The 24616-nt window shown below is 32.7% G+C and overlaps 1 protein-coding gene across 1 annotated transcript in view; it reads left to right on the plus strand.

Moving 5' to 3' along the window:
- Positions 1 to 24616, plus strand: part of EYS (eyes shut homolog) — a 1424867-nt gene that overhangs the window by 2029 nt on the left and 1398222 nt on the right. Inside the window, exon 2 of the mRNA XM_058554077.1 lies at positions 2171 to 2284. Within this exon, the coding sequence (XP_058410060.1) occupies positions 2171 to 2284 (114 nt within the window). The remainder of the gene's footprint in view (positions 1 to 2170; positions 2285 to 24616) is intronic.

The raw sequence follows: 24616 nt of genomic DNA on the forward strand, positions 1-24616 counted from the left end.
AAAGGGGATCAAATTCTCATTTGATTCTACTGTCATCAATGACAAAAGATGTGAGTCACCCTGACTTATCCTGTACTATATCAGGTAATTAAAATTAAGACAGGTCAGCAAAAAAGGAAAAGCACTCAAATTGCTGATTTGGGATGAATGAAAAACAATTTAATTGAGAGCTCCTAAGGCCTACATTTTAACATGTCCAAAGAATTTTAAAGAATATTTGGCCAGAAAATTTCCACCATCTATCATAAAATTAATTGACATATATGTAATCATATATCATAGGATATTATTTCGATGATGTTATCATAACTACAAAGACTGGTTTGTTTCTTACCCAGTGTTTTTTTGTTTGTTTATTAGAAACACAGCTGTAGATAATTTAAATCATTAAATTTTAAACACCATAAAAGTACCTAGTATTACTTATTTATTCTTTAAAACATTGAGCATATACTATTATGCCACTTTAATTATAAATAATTCTATTTTAAATCTCAGAAGAGACAGAAATATGTAGAATTTACTAAAGAAATTGAGAATGTTCACTGTATTAATTTGCTAGTGCTACCAAAACAAAGTACCACAGTTTGAGTGTCTTCAAAACCAGAAATTTATTTTCTCCGCGTTCTAGAGGCTAAACGTGTGAGATCAAAGTGTTGGCAGGGTTGGTTTCTTCTGAGACCTCTCTCCTTGGTCCATAGACGGCCATCTTCTCCCTGTGTCTTCACATCATCTTCCCTCAGTATGTGTCTGTATGTCCAAATTTCCTCTTCTTATGAGGACATCAGTCAGATTTGATTAAGACCCTCCCTAATGACCTCATTTAACCTTTATTACCTCTCTAAAGACCTTATCTCTAAATGTAGTCACACTCTGAGGTGCTGGGGGTTAGGAATTCAACATATGAATTTTGGTGCTTACAATTTATCCCATTACACTTACTGAGATTGAAGTAGAGCATGACTTATTGAACATTCTACTACTAACTTAGTTTTTGTGTATGAAGATATTTTGGTATGAAGATATATTGTGTATTGAAGATATAATTGCCATGCAATTATATTGACTTACATTTTCATTGTGTAGGGGGTTGTTTGGAGGTAAAAGAAGGAAGAAGAGTTTTGCGTTAGTGAGGCAGGGATGTCAGTCTATAAGGAATTTGAAAGGCATCAATGATAATGGCAAAAACTGCTTACAAATTAAATTAAGAATTCAATTAGAATGGGAGGGCAGGCCTGTTGCCAAGTTACGTACAACTGTTTTGTTGTAATGTGTCCACTCGCCATACCCTGGAATTTTCTAGGCACATTCCTCTATGAAGAATATTATGAGATGATTAACTACAAAGAAAAATATGCTATGCAAGGTTATGGTATGTGATATAGTAAGAACATGATGGTTTGGGTAAGTGGGATTTGGAAAATTTGATATAGCAGCAAGGGTAAGACCATGTAGAATTTAGAAGTTTGTGCATAGCTTCTGAGAATCCAAGCAGCCTTTTCTTTTTTATCTCCCCCATAATTTTAGATTTATTTTATTTTATTTTACTTTGGAAAGAACACTTAATATGAGACCTATGCTATTAACAAAATTTTAAGTGTACAATATATTATTGCTGACAACAGGTGCAATGTTGTACAGCAGATCTCTAGAGCTTACGCATCTTGCTTGACTGAAAATTTATGCCCCGGTTCCTCTTTCTCATTTTCCTCTTTTGGATCTTTACCTTGGCTGGGTGGTAGGGCTAAGACACAGTATACATTTGAACATTTCACTTTGTAAATTACCACTGCAATGCTACCAGTGTATGTTGAAGAACTGGTATCTACACGTATTAATATTATCCACTGTCAAAACATGACTACAAATTCAAATTATCATGAAAAGCAACTAAAGCTCAAATATCAACAATCAGAGAAATATTTGAAGATTATATTATGTGGTCAGAAGATGGAAAAGCTATTGTCAAATTTATTGAAATTAATTTTTGTTTCGATTTAAACGCATCATCATGGAGCACTATTTCTTAATTAGAATTACATTTTCTCAAAATTTTGGTATTATTCGTTATTAAAGAATTTGGGGAAAATTGATGACCATAATAGACTGTTTATACACAATGTAAATACTTTAATCTAATTTAAAAAATATTTTTCTTTCATTTTTATAGGTATAAATTGTTCAGAAATAATTGGCCAGTGTCAACCACATATCTGTTTCCACGGGAATTGCAGCAATATTACTGCAAATAGTTTCATTTGTGAATGTGGTGAACCATTTTCAGGTAAAAAATGCACTTATATGTTTATATATGCACATACACACAAATAATTTTAATTTTATCTTATTTCAAATTAAAATTGAAATGTTTCACTTATTACTAAATAATACCATTTTAGAGGTTCTATACTCTGACCTTTTTTAAGGGTAAGTTTAATAAAACGATTTGGCTAACAATTAAATGATTATTTTGCTAAATATTTCATAATAAAAGAAGAGTTTGGACACCATTTGACAAGTTTTTCAACATGGTAAAATATATTTTGTTCTTAAGTACTAAAATATTTTTAGAAATAGTGCACATTTTGCACATAATTTGCATAAATTATGTGTAACTTATTTCGTTAGGTAACATGTCATTACAGACATAGCTCCTTTTATGAAGACTAAAAATTTTTTATTCCTTCTCAAATGAATTTAAAGATGAGAAATGAAATCCTTGTTTAAACTAATAGTTTTTTAACTATTGATTAAATGTATAAACCATGAAAACCATTCTCATCTCATCTTTGAACTCTTCTACAGTTTCCCATTTTCTGGGAAATACAGCTCACCATTAGTATATCTGTGCCTCTTCAAAATGTCTTTAAACAGCAGCGTCTCTGGCCACAATTAGACACCTAAGATTCCTTTTGTAGGAATGAGACAAAAGATGCATTTCTCCCAAATTACAGAGAATGGTGATATCTCTGAGTGTTTCTCTTGCAGGTCTTTCTACCTAACTGAGTTGAGAGAGATTTGAAATTTTGGTTGAGTGCATCAGCCTCTGCCCCTTAGTAAGAGGGGTTGGTACAATGCAGGTAGTAAGAACTCCAATAACTGTCTTCAAAGAAATCTTATCAGGTCTTTTTTTTCCCTCAAGTCTTTTATTTCCTTGAGATAGGTTATGAGTTGAAAGATGTTCTACAATATCCTACCATATCTTGCATACATATGGAGATCATATAACTTATCTTCCAAATTGTGGCATTTTGAGCAAAAGAGGTAACTCAAAGAAGCTACAATTGTATAATATTTTAAATATTTATTTATTGACTGGCAAATTGATTTCATTAGAAGGCAACATATAAATTATTTACAAAAATAGATGGAAGGTCATGTTTGGCTCACCAACCCCTGATTTATACCATGCAGAAAATGACCAAACCTCTAGAACTCAATAAACTCTATGACAGGACTACTTGGCATCAATTTTTCTCTCACATAAAACATAGACGTAACTCATAATTTCCTGTGGTTCCCACTGACTCAGCTTGCTTGTAATCAGTCAGTTTTGTGCTCACAGGGCAGTATTATCAAATCCTTCTGCTCCTGCCAAGTGAGACAAGAAGAAGTTAGCTATTTGTGGCTGCTGGGGTCTTCAAAATCCCACAAGCTGTCCTTAAATGAGAGATATATTATTCTTTGAATCTGGAAAGGATCGGGAAAAAGAGAGGTTGGTTATCACTGGTAACTTGCTAGTTTGTCTTCATGTTGAAATAATATACTGCTTATGTATCTCTCACACTTCTAGAAAAGACCATAGCAGAATTTAAAGTACAAAGTGGAGACTTATCAAACCTATCCCAGTTTATTTTAATGCAGTTGTGAATAATAGTGCTTGGTTAGAAAATATAGAGCAAATGGTAACTTAATAACTGAGGAGAACTGACATCTCAGCAATGTTCTGTCTTACACTCCATGAGCATAAACTGGTGCTTTAGTGGGCAAACTAGGAGGATGACCATGTTAGAAGATCTAGTAACTATAATAGATTGCAATATTTTTGGGGACCATTATTCTGCTACTTAAAGCCTTAGCCAAAAATGTACAGGAAGTATCACATTTTAAAAATTTATGAAGAATATATATGTATATACATATAATTTATCTATGTATCTATCTATCCATCTGTCTATTCAGTTATCTTATACATATTTTCTAATTGGTTTATTCAGAAACCTTCAAGAACTAATATATGTATAATCTTTTTGCCCACTGTGATCATCTGTGCATATTAATATATATATTATCTGATATAAGAAAAGATTCATAAATGAGATTATAATGCTTCAAAGATTCATATTAAAAGTTCAGAAACTTTATATTTCCTATTTCTTATCAATCAGTGATTATTACATAAATTAGCCTTTATGTCAAATTTCCATTACTCTTGAGTTTCACTCCAAAATGAGAATTTTGGGACTCATGTCTTTTGGTAAGTTAAAGCTATCATGCTAGAAGCAGTTTAATAACTTACATCTAATGCAAATTTAAATCAAGACTGCAAAGGAATAAGGGGTAGAGCACACCAATCCTATTTTAAAACCAGTGAGCCTTTAGAAAGCACATATTCCTGATTTTTAGGACAGGTTAAATGTTGCGAAAGAGCATGAACAAGAATAATTAGCCATGAGGTCAAAATGCAATCTCAGACATTATAAAAGCAAAATTAAGAATTAAAGATCTAATCTAAAACTGTATGAAAATGTGTTCTTCGTTGTAATTCCAAATTTGAAAATGTTGTATAAGGTGTATGTGTCCATTATAAAGTGATTTTCTCTAATTTTGTAACTTCATGAGGTTTATTGCAAAAAAAGTTTTAATGCATCTTTTTGAGCAATTCAAGGAATCAGTGAAATTATTCTGTGTGTGGCAGGTTCTTGACTTATTTTCAAAACTTTTCAAATGTGAGTTTGATATAGAGACAAGTGATTGTCAGAAAATAGCTCTTCAGTCTTAGTTTAGGACTAACTTACAGCTACAAAAAAATAATTTTAGTTTCAAGATTCAAGAAGGTTTATTTGCAATGCATGCTGGGATCTCTGTACCCAAGATGAATTTTTTAAACAGACCAAGGCATGGCATTGGAGGAATCATCAATTTTAAAGATGGGATAACTTCAGGTATCAAGAGGTCCAGTCTGACTGGTGAAGAATACTGTAAGACATTTCGTTAGCAGTTTAAATCAGAAGGGAGGCAGAATATTTTCCAATGTAAAGTAGATTTCTCCATTTTCAAAATCCCTACCAGAAGGTAGAATTTGTGGAGAATAGTATTTTGTTCATGGAAAGGAAAGCTACCACGACCTAAATCAGATATAACTTGTTTTCATTTTTAATAATTGAACTTTAATCCTATTTTGAAACTCAATTCTGAGAGAGATTGGAAATTAACCTCAGTCAATTCAACACCAGCTCTCACCCCCTGCCATGTAGAGAATTGAACTAGTCCTTGTTCTCGTGAGTGTGGTATGTTAAATATTGTATATAGTCGATCATGTTACATGAGCCTTTAGGCACACTGTGTGTACAATCAACTCTGAGGCTTAGCATTCAAAAAATTCGGAGTTAAAATTATGGCAAATATTTACACGATTTAATCTACAACATTTAATAACGTACATAATTTTTCTAGGCATTGACTAGGAAGGAGTTCATGTACTTTACTCTGGATTGTTAGTATTTTTACATTGTCAAATTTCATTTTTTGTTGTTTTTCTTCTTGATTCTCTGGTCACTGTAGTCATTCTCAGCATTGGCGGTGATGTGTAGTTCTAAGCACAGCATAAGCCATGGTAACATAACACTAAAAAGCAAAGGTTCTGTATCCAATTACTAACACAAATGATTTCCTTTCCTGCCCTGCTCCATCCTGATAAAGAATCAAAACTTACTTTGTGCCTTCTGATTAATCTCTCTTCCATTGTGATAAATCCGTCTTTGATTGATTGGCAAAACAATGCCTCCTAGTGTTCCCGATCCCACTGTAAATTGTCTCAAGATAATTTATGTGTCTACTTGTAGCTAGTATATATTATTTATTTAATAAATGGTAATTATTGATAATTATGCCATCTCAGGGTGATCATGAAAATTTTTATCTTGTATTGACGAACGAGAGCATAAGTTGTTTACAAATGAAAGAGCTCAATTGCTCAATAAGGCATATAATTTAGCTGAAGTAATGAAACACACATGTTGTGCCAATTAGAATACCTTTTTATTATTATTCAATAAATAGACTATTTATTGTGTATCTTTCTTTTCATCAGAAAGAAATGTCCTTGAAATCATTAATCATACCTATTTTACATTTTCAGGAAATGGTAGAAATAGAATTATAACTTGGATTAATTTACTCCAATGATATTGTTCTTAAACTAATATGTAATGTTGCTTCTCTAGTTTATTTAGTGAAAAGTTAATTAAATATTTAAAAATGAGGTAGCATCGTGTATATTTGTATAGGCCCGAAGTATCCTATAGACCTTGAGAACAAGTATGGCTTACTCATTTCACCATTTTTGTCTTTCTTTATTGATTTTTAGAAAAATTTTATGTACCTTGGATAGAAGTAATTAGTGATGTATGTGTATTGTAAATACTTCTTTCAGCCTCTGATTTGTCTTTTCACTTTTAATGCATGTTTTTTGATGAGCAGATGTTTTATATGTTGATAAAATCCAATTTATCATTTTTTCTTTTTCTATTTAGTGGGTGTTGTGTTTCTTTAGGAAACATTTGTGTATCCCAAAGTCATGAAGATATTCTCCTATATATTCTTCCAGAAGATATATAGTTTTAGTCCCTCTGTTTAGTTGATGATCCATTCAAAGTTAATTTTTGTGATTCATGTAAGATGGTATCAAGGTTCTTTTTCTGTTTCATATATGAATATCCAGTTGTTCAGCATCATTGTGGAAAAGTCTCTCTTTATCCATGAATTTCCTTAGCATCTTTGTCAAAATCAATTAAACATATATGTATGTGTCTTCTTCTAGACTCACTATTCATTTGTCTTTCCTTTAGCCAATAACACCCTCTCTTGACTAGTATAGATTTATATGAAACCTTGAGGTCATGTAGTATGAGTACTTCAACTTCTCTGTTCTTTATCAAGAATGTTTTGACTTATTCTAGATCCTTTACATTTCCATATAAATCTTACAATCAGCTTGCCAATTTATCTAAAAATTCCTGCCAGTGTTTTAATTCAAACTGTTTTGAATCTACTGTTCAGTTTGGGGAGAATAGCCACTTAGCAATATTCAGTTTTCTAATCTATGAACATGATATATGGCCCCAATTATTTAGGACTTTTCTAATCTCTCTTAGTAATATTCTATAGTTTTCAGGGAAGAGGAATTGCATGTATTTTGTTAAATTTATTTTTAAGTATTTTAATCTTTTTTGGTGATAAGTGTAATTGTTTTTAATTTCTTTCCTAATCATATGCTGTTATTTATAGAAATATAACTGATATTTCTATTACCTTGTACCCTAAGTGCATGTTAAATGTATTTATCAGTTCTAACATTTCCCCCAGATTTCTTAGGATTTTCTATTTAAACAATTTTACTGTCTGTAAATAAAGTTATTTTTATATATTCCTTTCTAATATTGTACTTATAATTTTATTTGATTGTCTTATTGTATTGGCTAGGCTCTCCAATACAATGTTTAATAATAAAGAGTGTATTCTTCCCTTTTTCTTGATGTTAAAAGATAAATATTCAGAATTTCATCATTAAGTATAATCATTAAGTTAACTGTAGGTTTCATAGATGTCCTTTGTCAAGGGAAGAGAATCTCATTCATAGTTCCTTGAGAATTTTTGTCAGGATTGGATGATGAATTTTGTCAAATATTTTTATTGCACCTATTGAGATGATCTTATGATGTCTCTTTATTCAGTTAATTCATAAATTACATGTATTTTTACATGTTTAGTTTAGATTTTCATATCTAAACTATCCTTGCATTCCTGGGATAAATCTCAATTGGACATGCTAAATTATCATTTTTATATGTTCTGAATTTAATGGGTAATATTTTGTTAAGAAATTTTTCAGTTGCATTCATGTGGGATATTTATTATAGTTTTCCAGAAATATATTTTTATGTTGAGATATAATGATTAAGCTGGACTCTACTTTTTGAAAGTGATTGTGTAAATTTGGTATTATTTTCTTGCATAAATGTTTGGTGTCACTCACTTGTAAAATTGCTCGGCCTTTGTTGTATATATTGGAAGGTTTTTGATAAAATTCAATTATTTTAACAGATACAGAGACATTCATATTTTCCAAATCTTGTGAGATTTCAAAAGTTTTGCTTTTCAAGGAAGTTGCTCATTGCATATTCATTGTTGGATTTGGGGCATAATGTTCATAATGTTATCTTATTGCTCTGTTGATATCTGTGGGATCAGAAGCAATGTCCATTCAATGTCCATTGAAATAAGTAACTTGCAGGGACCCTACACAGGGACTTTCAGGTAGACACGTGCCATTTTAAGCATCAGATATCTATAATTAGGCATAAAGATCAATTTATGGCAAAGTGATCTTTACACGTTATCGCAATTATTTTAAAATGGAAATTCACAACTATAAATGAGGCAGGTTTGGTAAACAGAGCACTGTCAAGAAGCTGAACTTTTAGGGAAACAGAATTGAGTAGCCGTGATAAATATATTATGTGCTGCCCAAATAATTTTACCTAACATGACCAACTTAATTTTCTAAATATACCTGTGTAAATGCTACTTTCTTTCTCAAAAGACTTCAGTTACTTTCCCTTTACTTATGTTACGTAGTAGAAAAATTGACTTAAGAGTTATGTAAGCTTGGTTATTATAGTCTATCACAGTGATGTACAAATTTTGGTCATCTAATCTTCAGTTACTTCATCTCCTATATGAAGAAAATATAGCACACCTTCCCTGCCTGCTATGTAGAAACAATGAGATAAGAAACGCAGCATAAGTGTGGTTAATATAGCATTGCTCTTGGAATTAAGCAGACTTGTGTTCCAAGACCATCTCGACAACTCCCTGACTATCTGTCCTTTAGAATATTATTTAAGCTCTCTAAATTTTGATTTCTTGGTCTGTAAAATTGTGAGAATCATCAATACTCATCTCATGGGTTTTTCTGAGGATTAAGTGAAACAATATAGTTAGGTACTTAGTAAAATGATAGATACATAGCAAGCATTCAATTAATTTTAGCTGTTGCTACTTCCACTATTGTTTAACATAACAACTCTTTATTCAATGTTTATTTCTTCTATTTTACTAATACAGTTAAAGCCAATCTCCTTTTTTTCTTGCATTCGAGTATTTATACAATTATCTTCTATCTACTTTTATAAATTATTTTTCAATATTCCTCTAAACTAATCATCTGCTATAATCAGATAGTTCTAGTGCTTGTGTGATGAACAAGTCATACACATTTTCTCTGCTGTTGTTCAGATTTTTTACCTTCTTTAGAATGAAGTCTCCCTTTCTTTCCCTTATTTCTCCAAAATTCACTTCATTTAATCCTCCTACTGACTTACAAAGTCCTTGACAGCAAGACCTATAATCTAGTCAAATTTACAGCCCCATCTTGTAGCAAATATAAGGAACTGAATAAATGTTTTATAATCAAGAAAGTAAGAGATGGGGGTTGTTCTTAATCTTAAAAGAATTTCAAAGTGTTATGATTTTCTTCTGACAGATGTACCTGAGAATCAATACTTTTCTTCTGACAGATGTACCTGAGAATCAATACGAAGCAAACTTTTTTTCAGTCTGGAGTCACAGGGTTATATTTGAGTACTGTACACTCTTGTTGCCATAGATAGAAAGAAAAGGACCATGGTTTTCGCTAGGTGTTTTATTAGGATACTGGAAGGAATATTGAAAGAAATACATCATCTCTTAAGAATGAAAGCTATGGTCTTTCTAAAAATGGCCATTTGGATAGTGTGAATACCTGCTTATCTTTGACTCAGAATGGGTTCAGTTTTCATACCAACTAAGAAAATTGTGTGATTGCACTGTTTTTAAAGTGAAAAAACTACTTTTAGCCCTGTAATATTGAACGCACCAATGCCTCTCCTTGGAGAATGTTGAATTGGCTATCATTAGTGACAGATGTTCTATACATTGCAATAATATTCGCTCTATAATTGTAATAATTTTCCACTTCTGATTTGTCAGTTTCAGTGATTTAAAAATCACTTGATGATTGCCTGAAAATGACTGGTGTTTTTCCTATATTAAGTAATTTCTGCTCGTACAGTATAAGCCTTTTATTGAGTTCTTGAATTCTGTTGAAGTCTGCATGTTTAATTCTTTGTTCAAGTAAACAGGTGTGACAATTTACAGAATTCCATGCAGAAGCTCTCTAATTACTCCATCTTGGGACTTTGAAATGTGCTTTATGGGGAAAAGCCATAAACTTATTTTTTAGATACAAGAACACTTCTGAATATATGGCTTCAACTTTTATTTAGGGAAAAAAACTTGAAAATTAAAATCTAGAAAGTTGAACTGGCTAATGTTTCACCTTTATCCTACAGGCCATTTTGTTATTCTATTTTGTCTGTTGATACTCAATGATATTACGATTTCAGATGCTGGCTATAAAATCCCAACACAAGAATTACTAAAGTATCATTATAAGCATCCCTTTCAATAGATATGATCATACTTGATTTCTTTAATTTGCTGATTTGAATATAGTGACCAAAAATTCCACTTGTTTACAACCTACTTTGTTATGGCCAGGCTTACCTTAACGACTCTAGCAACTTCATGTCGTACAATTTCAGGAGGAGTTTTAGAAATGGTCAGAGATAGGTGAGCATTTCCTAATTCAAGACAAATATTGCAAATGGTTAATATATTTTGAAACTAAATTGTGCCGCAGTTCAGTGGAATTCTTCATCAAGCTTAAGAGTAACTTTAAAGATAATGTGAGACAATAAATTAAATTAAGATGTACATTTTAAAGAGGTATCAATTGAGAAAGTTTGAAAAGAAAATAATTTACTTTTCTGTCACTTACCTGTAGATTTGATTCTTGCCCACCTATCTATGCCCACCTATCTATGGCAGATCCATTTTGATGTCTATACTTGATGGACTTGAGCTTAGACTCTTTAAGGCGCTCCCTTCATGGAGTTTATTCTGTTTGCTAATTGAATGCAAATAGCATGCATCATGGCAGGTGAGCCCACCACTTGGTGTTTAAGGACTGAGGGTTCATTTCAGGTTCAGAGTTCACTTCAGAAGCTTCTCTGATCCCATCATGCCTGCTTCTTGGGAATCAACTGCTCTTACAAGAGAGCAATCCTAATATCTTTCCCCTGAAAAAGTTGTTCCTTTACTCATTACTCTTATTATTGGCATAATATTTCTACAATGAAGAATTTCATTTGATATGGTGAGGACTCCAGAGCAAACATTACTTGTAGCTTACTGAATTCATATTCTTCTATGATATTCCTTAATTACTTATTGTTTTCTGAATCTAAGATACAGTACTTGAATATATTAAATCACTTCCCGAAGAGATGATAACTGGGAGATGTGTGTGCAACGGGCACTAAAATTTATAAAATGAGTCTAAACTCTAAGTAAGGTATAACAACATACTTCATTAATCTTATTTTCACACACCAATAAAATTGTGATCAAATCTGGGATATTAATCTCAAAACATTGCCTTATTATTTTCAGCTCTTGCTCATAGAAAATTAAGTATTTGGCTACATATCATCAATTAAATATAAAATTATTTTCAAATGAACATCTTTTACTCTCACAAAATTTTGATAGTAAAGCATTATGTATAAATTTAGCTCTATAATCTTGAGTTTTAAGTTTTTCAGAACTTTGAAACATATTTAATGAGTAAACTTATTGCTCCACTGGTATGTATAAAGACCAATGGCAGAAAGATTGCACATGACTAGTACTGACTAACTGAAAGGAGGTAGCTTTTTTATCTCTCCTGGTAATAGTTTGTTTTTGTGGCCAAAACCAAGAACTCCTAACTGTATTTGTCTAGTGTTTTGAAGTTTGTCCAGTGTTTCCCTATGAAGATAGCATTCAACGCTTACAACTGTGTTATGAGGAAAGAAATACAATAATTATTAAGTACTTGATATACATCAGACTGTTAGGTAGACAGTCCTTGACTGGGAGGTGGTTACTTCTTCGATTGTACCTTCTCAGCAACATTTGTTTTGAATGTTGATAAAACATTTTAGTCTGAAAGAAAAAATCAGACTTTTATCAACAGCTTAAATATCTTGGTTTTCTAGTCCATAATCACAAGCATATTTCCTCCCTACACGTTTGATCTATGTTCTTCTCATTCTCAGCCAAAATACAAATCTCTTTCTCTCTGTGTTTTATATTCTCAGGAGCCCTCATCCCTTTCTTTATTTTTCCTCCTCTATTGTTCACTTAAAACTTTTTCAGCATGTTTAATTCTTATGCCCTACATCTTCAACTATCTCACGCAGTTTTTACTGGTTATTTATTGCTGTGTAACAAACTAACCCTAAATTTAGTGGCTTAAATCAATGCCAACATTTATTTTTTCTCATGAATCAGCAATTTGGTTTTGTCTTTGTTCTGATGATTGTCATTGGGGGTGGTTCAAAGACTGGGTGCTGGAATCACTGAAGATTGTTTAAAATCTTCAGCTAGAACCTCACAGTTCTAGAGGTTGATGCTGGCTCTTGGCTGAGAAGCTAGCTGGTGCTATTGGAGGGAACACTTACATGTAGCCTCTCTACCTGACATTGGCTGTCACAATATGGTACCAGGATTCCACAACAAGCCTCCAGAGAGATGAGTGAGTTGTATCACGTTTTATGATGTAGCCTCAAAAGTGATGTAAAATAATTCTCTCTACATTCTATTTGTTGAAGATGTTATAAAAGCCTACTCAGGTTTAAGGGGTGGAGGAATGTTGTGGAAGATCATGTTCAGTTGGAAATATTGCTGCAGCCATTTTTGAATGTTTGTCACAGAACATTTTTTTCTCTTTCATACCAAAACCTATGTAATTCTCAGGCTTCCTCTTCTTCTTCAGTGCTCTATAGTAAAAGCTACTCATTCTCTCATGTAACATGCACCATGAGCTATTATTGCTTCCTCTTAGCCAACAATTGCATTTACCAAACTATGGCTTTTGCCATATCTTTCAAAATCTCCTTTTTCTTTGAGCTCCACACCACCTCATATCAGATTTGCCTCTGCTTTTAGCACTGTCATTTACTATCTTCTTGATTCCTCATCATTAATTGATGCATCCAGCACCTAGTTTATAATTTTTCTTTCCATTAAAAATCCTATCATCACTATTTTAAAATCTCACTGCAAATTCTTTGACTTTCTCAACTCCAAGGAATATCACAATCATTTTACTGTGGCAACTCGTACCCACAAAGACGCCAAGAACCTTGTCATCATCTTGAAATACTAAGTTATCCTTCTAATTCTCTCACTTTGTGAATCATTCTACATTTCACTTTTGGACCCCAAATCAAATTTTTTTTTTTCTGAGGAGGCAATTTGGTTTGATAGGAAAATAGGTTTTTTGAGTTCAACGACTTGGATGTGATTCCATATCTGCTATTTATTAATCTTGATCAAGACACTTACTTATCTTCTCTGAACCTAAATTTTTTCATGTGCAGTATGAGAAAAAACAAAAAAAGTGTTATTTTGAAGTGTGAGTTACATCTTGTATATAAAATGCAAATACCCTTCCGAGTATCTAGAAGGCACTAGATTATTATTAGTTTCTTCTTGCAAAATGTTTATCTTCTTCCGTAACTAATGAAAATCCAGGTGTCACGCATCCATCCTAGCCTATGAGGCATATAGCTATCTTTGGGTTATTCAGCCCATGTGTTTTCTCTGCTCCTTTTCAAGGTTGCCGACCACGGGTGGAGGAAAACCCAGCATTTTGTATGGCTTTACAAACACATCTGTAGCCTTCAGACTCAGCAGTGCCCTCAGTACCGATCTGCCATCTTCTTCAGCTGCTTAAACAGGAACCTTTCTTATCATCCACTGCTACTTTTCCAAAATCTCAAACTTTTTTTTGTTCAACCTCTCTTTCCTAAAGCTTCCCTCACCCCATCTCCATGCAACAGATAATTTTTATCTATAATTTTTATAATTTACACAGAAAGGACATATCAAGTATGATATCCATCAACTTTTCTCTATTATTTACCAATTTATTTTTACAGTATAATCCCTCACCTCTTTTCCTTTAGTTTCATTTGCTGTTCTGCGTCTATTTATGATGATAACAATCCTACCTAAATTCCTCTTCTTGCCCATAGTCTAATACAATATATGCATTTATCCCAATTGGATTTATTATTTGATATGTATTTTCATTTCTAAGGGAATTGCACTTAATTCAGTTATCTTACTTGGTAGGGATCGACTACCCATGAGGAGTAATTGTTTTATTTGATAAACTCTTGCCATTACTTATCAAAACGTAGCCCAGGACCCTTAGAGGTTTAGACCCAGGGACACTTACTTTGGTTTTCAGGCACAAAAAAGAATAAATACCAGATAAAGCACATTAGTGAGAAAGTATAAGCTTAGGAGACAGTATCATGAAAGACAAAGTTTACAAGAGCCAATATTGGACTTAAGTAGGAAAAAATAATAAATGTTAACTGAAAAATGGCTAAATAAGTCATCAGTTCATGAGATGGAGTGATTGCTCTCAAGGGCAGTAAAATAAAGTCCCTAGTGTTTGACTTGTTCTCATTTGGGCTACATTTCTTCTGTTGATTTTGCTTGTAACTGAAATGACATTTTTACACAAATAAGATAATTTATATTTCCATTTACGTGCTACATGATTGAGTTCTATACACTAGTGAATTTCAAATGATTCATGAATGAGTCATGATAAATGAAAAGTTCTTTAAAAAATTCAAGGCATATTATTCAAAAGTTTATTAAAATTTGTAAGAGCTTGTACTAAAATTTTTTAAGTCAAAATATGTTCCATGAACTTTCCCATTTTCAGAAATTCTAATGAAAACATTTGTTCTTCTTAGATGTTGAAAATATAATTTGTAAAATATTTATAAAATATCTCCCCTTTTCTGATCGCAATAGCACACTACATTTTCAAGAGAAAATGTAGATCTTCCAAAACATGTCTATGTTCTTCCAGGGTGGTTATGTTTACTAGATCTAGATTACATTCAGACTTAGAAAAAAAAAAATTGTATTCTCTTCCTATTTTTGTACGCTGCTTCTTTTATTTTGTTTTATTTTATTTTATTTTTTTGCTGAGGAAGATTCACCCTGGGCTAACATCTGTTGCCAATATTCCTCTATTTTGTATGTGGGCCACTGCCACAGCATGGCTGATGATGAGTGGTTTAGGTCCATGCCTGGGAACTGAACCCTGGCCACCAAAGTGGAGTGTGCTGAACTTAACCACTAGGCCACAGGGCCAGCCCCATACACCACATCTTTTTAAAGATCTTCCGACTCTAGTATGTTTTTTCTTGAGGAATAATCAAGCAAAGACATATTCCAGTGTGTCTCATGATTACCTTCAATGTGTGTGAAAATCAGCAATAACAGGCTAGGTTGTGTACAAAGAATGTACTATTTATTTAGTAATTGAATAATGTGAATTAAGACAAGACATATGGTGAATAAATGCAATCATCTACATTTAAACTATATATAGAAGAGATTATAGCATAAAACATAGCATAATCCAACCAAATCTCTTCTATCATTTAGGTTGTATATTTTGTTTCTGATTATATTTCATTTAGAGCTATAGTAATAAGGGGAATTTTATGGACTATAGAGTTTAAAGAAGATATTGTAAGATGCTTAAGTGACATGGCACTACCACTCTATTTTGAGGTTAAAAATACCCTAAAATATTTTATTAGAAATAGAATAGCAATTTACATAATCACATGATTTCCATTAAGAGTAAAATACAAAAAACTGTGATTCGAAGCAGAGGAAAAAAATCAATCCACTTCTATTTTCCATAGCATTTTATCGTATAGGGGAATACTTTTCTTTCTAATTGTTCTGGCTTCCATGATAATAAGACCATATCCTGAAATTTTCGGTTTTGGAGTAAATGTTCTTTCTGAATCATAGCAGATTTCAACATAAAGTACAATGGTATCAAAGCAGCAGTTAGTGAAGAGCTGGTTGTGATTTGCTAAGCAAGTTGTCTAACAACTAAAAGCCACTAATTTTCACCCTCTACCAATTCAGTTTACAACTCTGCTTCTAGTGGTCATATACATTCATCTTCATTTTATTTTTAGCTCCTGTAAACTTTCTGTGCCATCCTTTTTATATGTCTGCCTTTACTTTCAGAATTGCATACTATATCCACATCCTTCTTCCTACATGAATTTAGCATCTAGGTAACAATTTCCCTTCTTAACAGTACGCTTAATAACTTTTACTTTCATGGAGATGACACTTCAAATATTAGAGTTTCATGATTCACTCTCTTTGATTATGCTAGCATATAACATCAGTCCTTATATGAGCTCAGTTGCTTACCAATTTCAAATTGTTTTTGTATCTCTGGAGTGGCTAACACAATGTTAACCATATATTAATATTTAATATGTAATTGAATGTTGTTTTTAATGCAAAGAAATATTGGAATGCATATTAAGATCGAACAGGTTTTATCAAGGACATTAAGCTTCATGAATTTTATAACCAATCTAATGTATTAAACTCATGTAGATTAAATAATAATAATAAAAATGTCAGCTATTATTTATTATTTACTATATGCTGGGCATTATGATGATCATATTTTATGCATTATTTTCATGTAATCCTCAAAACAATGCTGTATAATAACTGCCATTATACTTCCTTTTACATTTATTAGAGAAAAGGAAACACAGCTTCTCAGAACCATGGCTAGTTAGCGGTAGAAAGGAGGCTTTTAAAGATTAATGATATTAGCAGATTTTTCTCCATAATGCTCAGTTGGAGATAGCATTTGAGTCACTGGCATAGACCCTTCTGTTGCCTGTGACTAGTCTTTTAAAGCAGATATTTTCAAAGGAAGATGATATCACCACAAGACTTCTAGAAACAACTATTTCCTGAGAAAGTGTTATTTTATATACAATCTCTAATATACACAATTTTAAATACTATAAGTAAATTTTTTAATGCTGCAGAAGAAGCTTGTGCATTTTTCCTTGATACGATCTTAAGTCACAGTGCAATCTGGAAATTTCTAAACTTAGGCTAAAGCTATGAATTTAAAATCTTTGGAAATTTACTTACATCATTTCCTCAACAGATGCTTGGCAGAAGAGATGGCTAAGTATAGCTGAGAAAGAAAGTTCTTTGAGGATAGTGAGAGATTTGTTGAGGTTTGAATTCCTCAGGCTTATTTCAACTAATTTTTTCCTTCTTCTTATGCTATGGTATTCAAAAGTGTTAATGGTAAAGTGCTCTTCCCTTGAGAAATACAATGCCAATATTTTAAAGAAATAAAAAATAAATAAAAAGAAGAATTATTTTAAAAGGAAAATAATATTTTAATTTCCCAGGAAGTTCATGTGACTCTGATAAATTTGAAAAGGTATACATTGTTTTCCTACTTTGATCTTTTATCCTATAATATTTAATAACAAGGTACACAGGGATATTATGTCCTTGAAAAATTCAATGGAGAATAAATTTATATCTATTTACATTTACCAAATTGGAAATATTTTAATATTTTAGGAAGAATTAAAATATGTAACTGAAAGAATTCCGCTGAAATAAAAATGTTTTCTTAGACTTTCTATGTCTCAACTACCTAATATTATAGATAGTTTTTTTATACATTTTTTTGTACTATTTTTATACAATTTACTTGAGAGATCAAAAGATTGGTAGTACCCTACTGCTTGCAATTATAATGCTTAATGGAGTTCATGGACTCATAGAATTTAAAGTATAATATTAAGGTTGCCAGATTTAGCAAATAAAATAAAAAAAGTCTAGTTAAATTTGAATTTCAGATAAACAATGAATTTTCTTATATTGAATGGGATTATTTATTTTGAAAAAAAATATCTGAAGTTCAAATCTAATGGTGTGATACATATATTATCTGGCACCCTAGAAGGAAATTTGAATTTTGATTTTGTTTCTCTTTGCTTCAGAGAAAAATAAATTAGATCAAAGAAGTAAAGAAGGGTATCCAAGATTATTCAGATAATTTTGTTTCTCTAAATAAGGCACAGAAATATTAAACATTAAATATATTAAAATACTAAAATATTCCTGATGCCAAGTCACATAGAATCCTAGAGTTTTAACAACTGTGAGGGACATTAATGATGTGCTTCAGGGATCTGGATGAGGCATTTTTGTGGGGAAGAATAGAGTTTTGGTTTTGGTTTGTTTTTCTTGAAATCACAGAGAACTGAATTGCTCCTTCAGAAATCCCCCTCTCCACTGTCCCATAGTGCTTCCTCTACATTGCAGTCATAAGTATATGGATGTGTATGTTTTTCTCTTGCTCCTTTCTTTGCCCTAATTAACGCAAGGCATCCAACTGTTTAAGGGGAGACTGGAATACAGGAGAGTCGTGAAGAGAAAGGAGACTATATTCAGCTTCTGGCATGTAGAGTTATGCATCAAAAAAATAATTAACCTTAAAAACATGGAAATCATGCTGTAAATCAATCCCGAAGGACTCAGTCAGAGATTTCTCCCTTAGTGCACAGAATATTCCTAAACTAAATCTGTCAACTAGCCCAACTTGGTGGTAACGATAGGGAAGGACCTAGATAAGGAGTAGAAAACCTTCCTTATTTTTGCCCAAGGAAGCATGAGAAGGAGGCTTTGGAAAGAGAGAAAAGAAAAAAGAAGTCAAACGTGTCAATTTCCCTCTTCCTAGCTTTGGCTCTGCGGGAGAAGAGAGTGGTTCATTAAACAAGGGAGGAAGCACAAGAGGAGAGGGGCTGCCTTGCCAAGACCCTCTTTAAGGTTCTGGAAACAGAGCACTTCTTGGTTGATGTCACAGGAAGACTCACTGGTTTAATTTTAGTGATCTACCCTTAGTTCCTCTCTGGTGCAACTCCAACAGAACAGTCACTGAGATTCTGGCTGGAGACTAGGAAGAGAGGAGTGGACAGGCAGGGGGGTTCCCACAGTGTTGGTAATGTGACTTGTTTATTTTCAAGAGTAACATTTACATTGTAGTTAACCACCCTCCCTCACTTTTAGATGTTGTAAATATATTTCTCAATCTATTAACTTTGCACATGGTACCTTTCACTGAAAAATAATCCATTATCAAATCCATCAATTGTTATTAATATAGTTTTTGTAGCATGTTTTAATTCTATGTAGACAATTATCCCCACACTTTATTATTCTTTTATAATCCTAACTCACCTATTTGTGGCTCTTTATACCTCACTACATATTTTAGAATAATTTTATTGAGTTTCACAAAATATGCAATTTTGTGTTACTTTAATAGAAAATTTGGACAGAACAGATATCTTCCTGTTAATTCATGGCATCTGGTGAAGTGGAATATTTCTTCATTTATTCAGATTTATTATGTTCTTTATTATAGTTTTCCACATGAGGGTCTTCTATGTGTATGTGCATATGTGTATTTAAACATGTCCTGTGTACCAGATAGTTTTTGTTACTCTAGTGAATAACTTCTTTCTGATTGGTTAGTACTGTGTAAGGAAATGACATTGAGTTGTGTATTAATCTTGTATCACGCAACTTTGTTGAACTCTTATATTAATTTAATATTTTATCTGTTCATTCTGTTCATTTTCTTGATAGATAATCCAATTTCTCTGCTAACAGTTATAATACTGTCTCTCCTTACAATCTTATATCTTGCTATATAAACAAAGCAAAGATGTCTCCATGTATTGGTGTCTAGTTTGTTTATTTCTTTACTGCAGGCTGAGACCTGTTAGCTCAAAACCCTGCTGGTACCAAACTAAAATTTTTACATATGCAATTATTTTTAAAATAGCCCAAACAAGCAGAATTTTAGCCATTTAGAGCATGCCTGCTCAGCATAACCTGTGAAACTGTACCCAGCATCTGCTGGTGAGTGAAGAGAGAGCCTTGTGATAAAACTCTCAGTCAGCACTGCCTTCAGAGCTCCCCAACCCAGAGATTCACTGCGGTGTGGCACTGCTGAGCGACATCCCTCACAAAGGCAGGCGTCCCCTCCTGCTCCTCTCTTACCCAGTTCCCGTGTCCTCCTCTTGTGGAGGGTGACCCTCCTTCCTAAGTCTCCGGCTGGTCTCAGGCTGTGACGGGCTTGCCTTCTCAGGCAACTCTGTCCAGCAGCATCCTATAAAGTCTGTTGTGTTTCCCTATCTCTTACGGTCATCTTTTTCTTCAATTAGTCCCCAAATTTCTCAAAGCCTACATATCTCTTATTTTCTTTTAATTTTTTTTTTCCTTATTGAATTGACCAAGACCTCCAGAACAGTACTAAATAGCTGTGGTAATAGTGGGAATTTTAACCATGTTTCTGATATTAAAGAGAATTAATCTAAAGTTTCCATTTTTGGATGGAATATTTGCATTAATCAAAATATTTTTCCATACTTTCATTTTCAACTCTTCTGAATGAATTTGTTCCTAGTAAATGGTATATATGATATTTGGTGTTATAGGTTCTTTTTTCAACTGCTGGCATTATTGTCATAGTATTTATTGTGGGTCTTAATTCTCTTTTTTTCAACTTAAGTTCAGTCAGTTTTCTTTTTCTTTTTGCTTTTATATAATATACACATATATAATATATATTATATACATTATAATATAATAATGAGCTAGGACAATTATTTAATTTAAATCTATCATCCATTTTGCCTAGAATAGTACAAGTAATTTTTAAATTGTTTTGCTAATTCTCTATCCTGTTACGTTTTTCTTTCTCATAATTGTATGATTTTCTTTTGATATTGGAAACATTTCCTTTAGCTTGTCTCTAAAATATTGATTTTTTTGTAACGTTAATCATGTTCTTTCTGACTCTGATACAAATTCAATTCTAATTTTATTTGTCCATGAATTCTAACTTACATCATCCTTCTTTTCCATTTCATTCTGCTTTTTTGTCTCAGTTTTTTTTTCTAATGATGCTTTCCTCTTTCCATTTCACAGTCGTTATGTGTTCTTGAATATGACAAGAGGTTTGTCTTATTCACACAGGACATTACTTGCTCAGTTAAATGTTTCCTTTCAGTGATCAAGGCGATAGTGCTTTTCTCTCTTTTTGCAGCACTTATTCATAAATTATTGCTGAATTCAACAATAAATTATTGTTGAAGAAAAGCTTTTTCTTCAACATTACTTAAAGAAGTTGAATCTACCCTGTTTAGGAATTTCTAGTGACCAGGTCCTGTGATTGCTTTAGCCATGCTCTCCCTTCACTAGGGTGGTGGCCAAATAAATTTCTCAGCCCCACACCTGGAACACAAGTTAAGCTCCCAACCTCATCAATGGTTTTTGTTAGACGTCCACAGGGGAGCCTGGGGTTGATTTTGCCCCTTTCACCAGTTGATCTAACTTTCATACTCTGAACCTAAAGAGTACATGAAAAACAAAAGTTTCCAAACTATACTCCTGTGTATTCACTTATAGTTTTTTAAGGATTTGCTGTTTCTAAATAAAATGTAATGAGACTGGAGAGAGGAAGGGGTTGAGTAGAGAGAGAGCTCCAATCTTTTAAAAGGCAACATGGAAGAATAGACTTGGGCTGCCTGTTTTGAAGGGAAAAATTGGAAAATGGATGAAGTAACTTCCGATCCTCTTTTAGATGATATAAAGACAAATTATGTTTATCCTTGTTACATTAACCTTGTTATTGGTAGAAATTCAGCTTTGGGACTTAATTGTACTACAAATTTTAGTTTTATTTTCAATTTTCACAGATATATTCAACAGAGTTTGGAAGATATTTTAACATTCATTACAACTCAGATATCCGTCAAGCCAGAGAATATAATTTACTACTTAATAGTACATAAAACTTAACTACTGAATAAATAATACAGTCAAGAAAACATTAAAAATATCTACCCTGTGTGGCTGTTCTTCTAATCCAAAAAGCTGTATCAAAACTCTTCTTGGCTTCATATCTCCCATGGCTTGCATGTTCCTGGTGGTATGTCTAAAATTTCAATTACAGTGCACGCAAGTGTGCACTTTTGAATGATCTCTGCATTAAAGGAGAGCTAGGTTATTGTGTAAGATTATGCTGCATGACAATTTATGTCTATTTATGGAAACTTATGGACTATTATGGACAATTTATGTCCATAAATGGAAACGCAATAGACTAGAAACAAGTTGAAAATATAACTCAAATTTGAAAAAAAGAAAAGTAGATTTTTCTCTAAGATAAAGATGAAAGAACCAAATCACATGGTTACATGGAATCAAAGTTTTTAAAAGCATACATTATACAGTTAGGAGGTAATTTGAAGTCTATCCCAAATGTTTCAGACTGAGTGGTCCTTCACATTATTTTTTGTATTTTTAACTCAGGGTGATTTTACTGACAAATATTTTAAGGAAGCAAACTATGTTTTTTCTTTTTATAAATACGTCCCTCAATATTTGATCAACTATTGGATTTCATATACATATACAAAATATTTTATGCACAAATTAATTCATTTTCCCCTTTATTGAACAAATATTGATCAGGCACCTTCTGTGTGTAGGCACTATACTAGATACTTGGAAACATCAGTGAATAAACAGGCAAATATCTCTGCTCTCATAGAGATTACATTCTAGTGGATAGAGATAGAAATAATAACTAAAAATGAAGAAAATTAATAATTTTATATTAATGGTAAGTGAATAAAAATAGTGGAGTAGCATGAGAAGATCAGCAAATGCTGAGTGACGGAGTGTACCAATGTCATACAAAGTGGTCAGGATTGAGACATCACTGAGACGGTGATATTTGAACAGAGTTGAAAGATGTAAGGCAATTAACGATGGCAGGTGTTTGGGGAAGAAAGTTCTAGCCAACAAACAGCTGGTGCAGTACCCCTAAGATAGGAGCGTGTCTGGGTGCAATCAGAAGTATGGGCTTGCTAGGAGATGAAGTCAGACAAATGCATAAGAGTCAGATCCTCCGAGGCCGTCTGAAGGACTTGCATCTTGACCCTGAATGGGCAGGCACTGGAGAGTTTTGAGAAGAGGAGTGGCGTGTATGACATGTTTGAAAGGATCATTCTGGCTGCTGTGGTGAGAGTAAAACATAGCACGTCTGAGGACAATGGGAGAAGCAGGGAAGCCGATGATAAGTCTGCAGTAAACCAGATGAGAAAAAAAATCATGAAAGAAGAAAGAATATTGTTTTGAATATTTAAAAATCAAGAGACAAAGCTTAATTATTGAGTCATAGAATAGAAATTTTTGGCAAAATTAACTGCAACTATAATGAGATTAGAAAGTGTGCATGTGTTAAAATTATGACATAGTGACAACACATTAAGAATCATAAAAATGTGTGTATTTAAAAATGTAAGCCAGACAACTCACAATTCAAAATATCCATTTTGAGATCATAAATAGTTTTAAATTTAGTGAGAAATTCCATTAACTTATGAACATAAAGCTGCTGCAAAATTGAAGTATCCTGGTTTAAAATTAAAATACAGCAATGATGGGCGACTTCAATAGTTGACTAATGCAGAAGTTGCTTTTATGTGCTAATAGAGAAATACACAATTCAAAGAGAAAAGATATTATAAATGTAATTTTAATACTACTACTTCCATCCTTATTCATCCAAAGAATTTTTAATTTTTATTTTTTAAAGTAGCATGCAGTAAAATTGATCTTGTGTGTGTTAGCAGTGTTAGCACTTCTATGAATTTTAATACACATATAGATTTGTATAATCACTGTTACAATTAGGACACAGAACAGTTCCATCCCCCCAAAACCTCTCTCATGCTATCCCTCTGTAGTCACACTCCCCCCAAACCCTGGCAACCAGTGATGTGTTCTTTGTCATTATAGTTTTTCTTTTCGAGAGTATCATATAAAAGAATCATAGATTACATAAGCTATGACACTGGGTTCTTTCACTCAGTGTAGTATCTTTGAGATCCAGCCAAGTATTGCATGTGCTCGTAGTTCATTCCTTTTTACTGCTGAGCAGTATCCAATCATGTAGATGTACCAAAGTTTGTTTCTGTATCTGCTCATTTAAGGACATTTGTGTTATCTCCATTTTTGATGATTATCGATAAAGCTGTAAGCATTCATGTACAGGATTTATGATTCCTTCTCCAGGGTAACAAGATTTCATTCTCCATGGTAAATACCAAAGTTAGCCTTGCTAGGTCACATGGTAAGTGTATGTTTAATCTTATAAGAAACCACCAGACTGTTTTCCAGAGTGGCTGTGCTGTAGTCCCACTTCGCACCAGCAGTGTATAAGAGTGCTTGTTACTTGGCACTTTCACTGACATTGGTGTTGTTTTCTTTATTT

This window comes from Diceros bicornis, chromosome 14, assembly GCF_020826845.1.
Source record: "Diceros bicornis minor isolate mBicDic1 chromosome 14, mDicBic1.mat.cur, whole genome shotgun sequence".
Taxonomy (NCBI): Eukaryota; Metazoa; Chordata; class Mammalia; order Perissodactyla; family Rhinocerotidae; genus Diceros; species Diceros bicornis.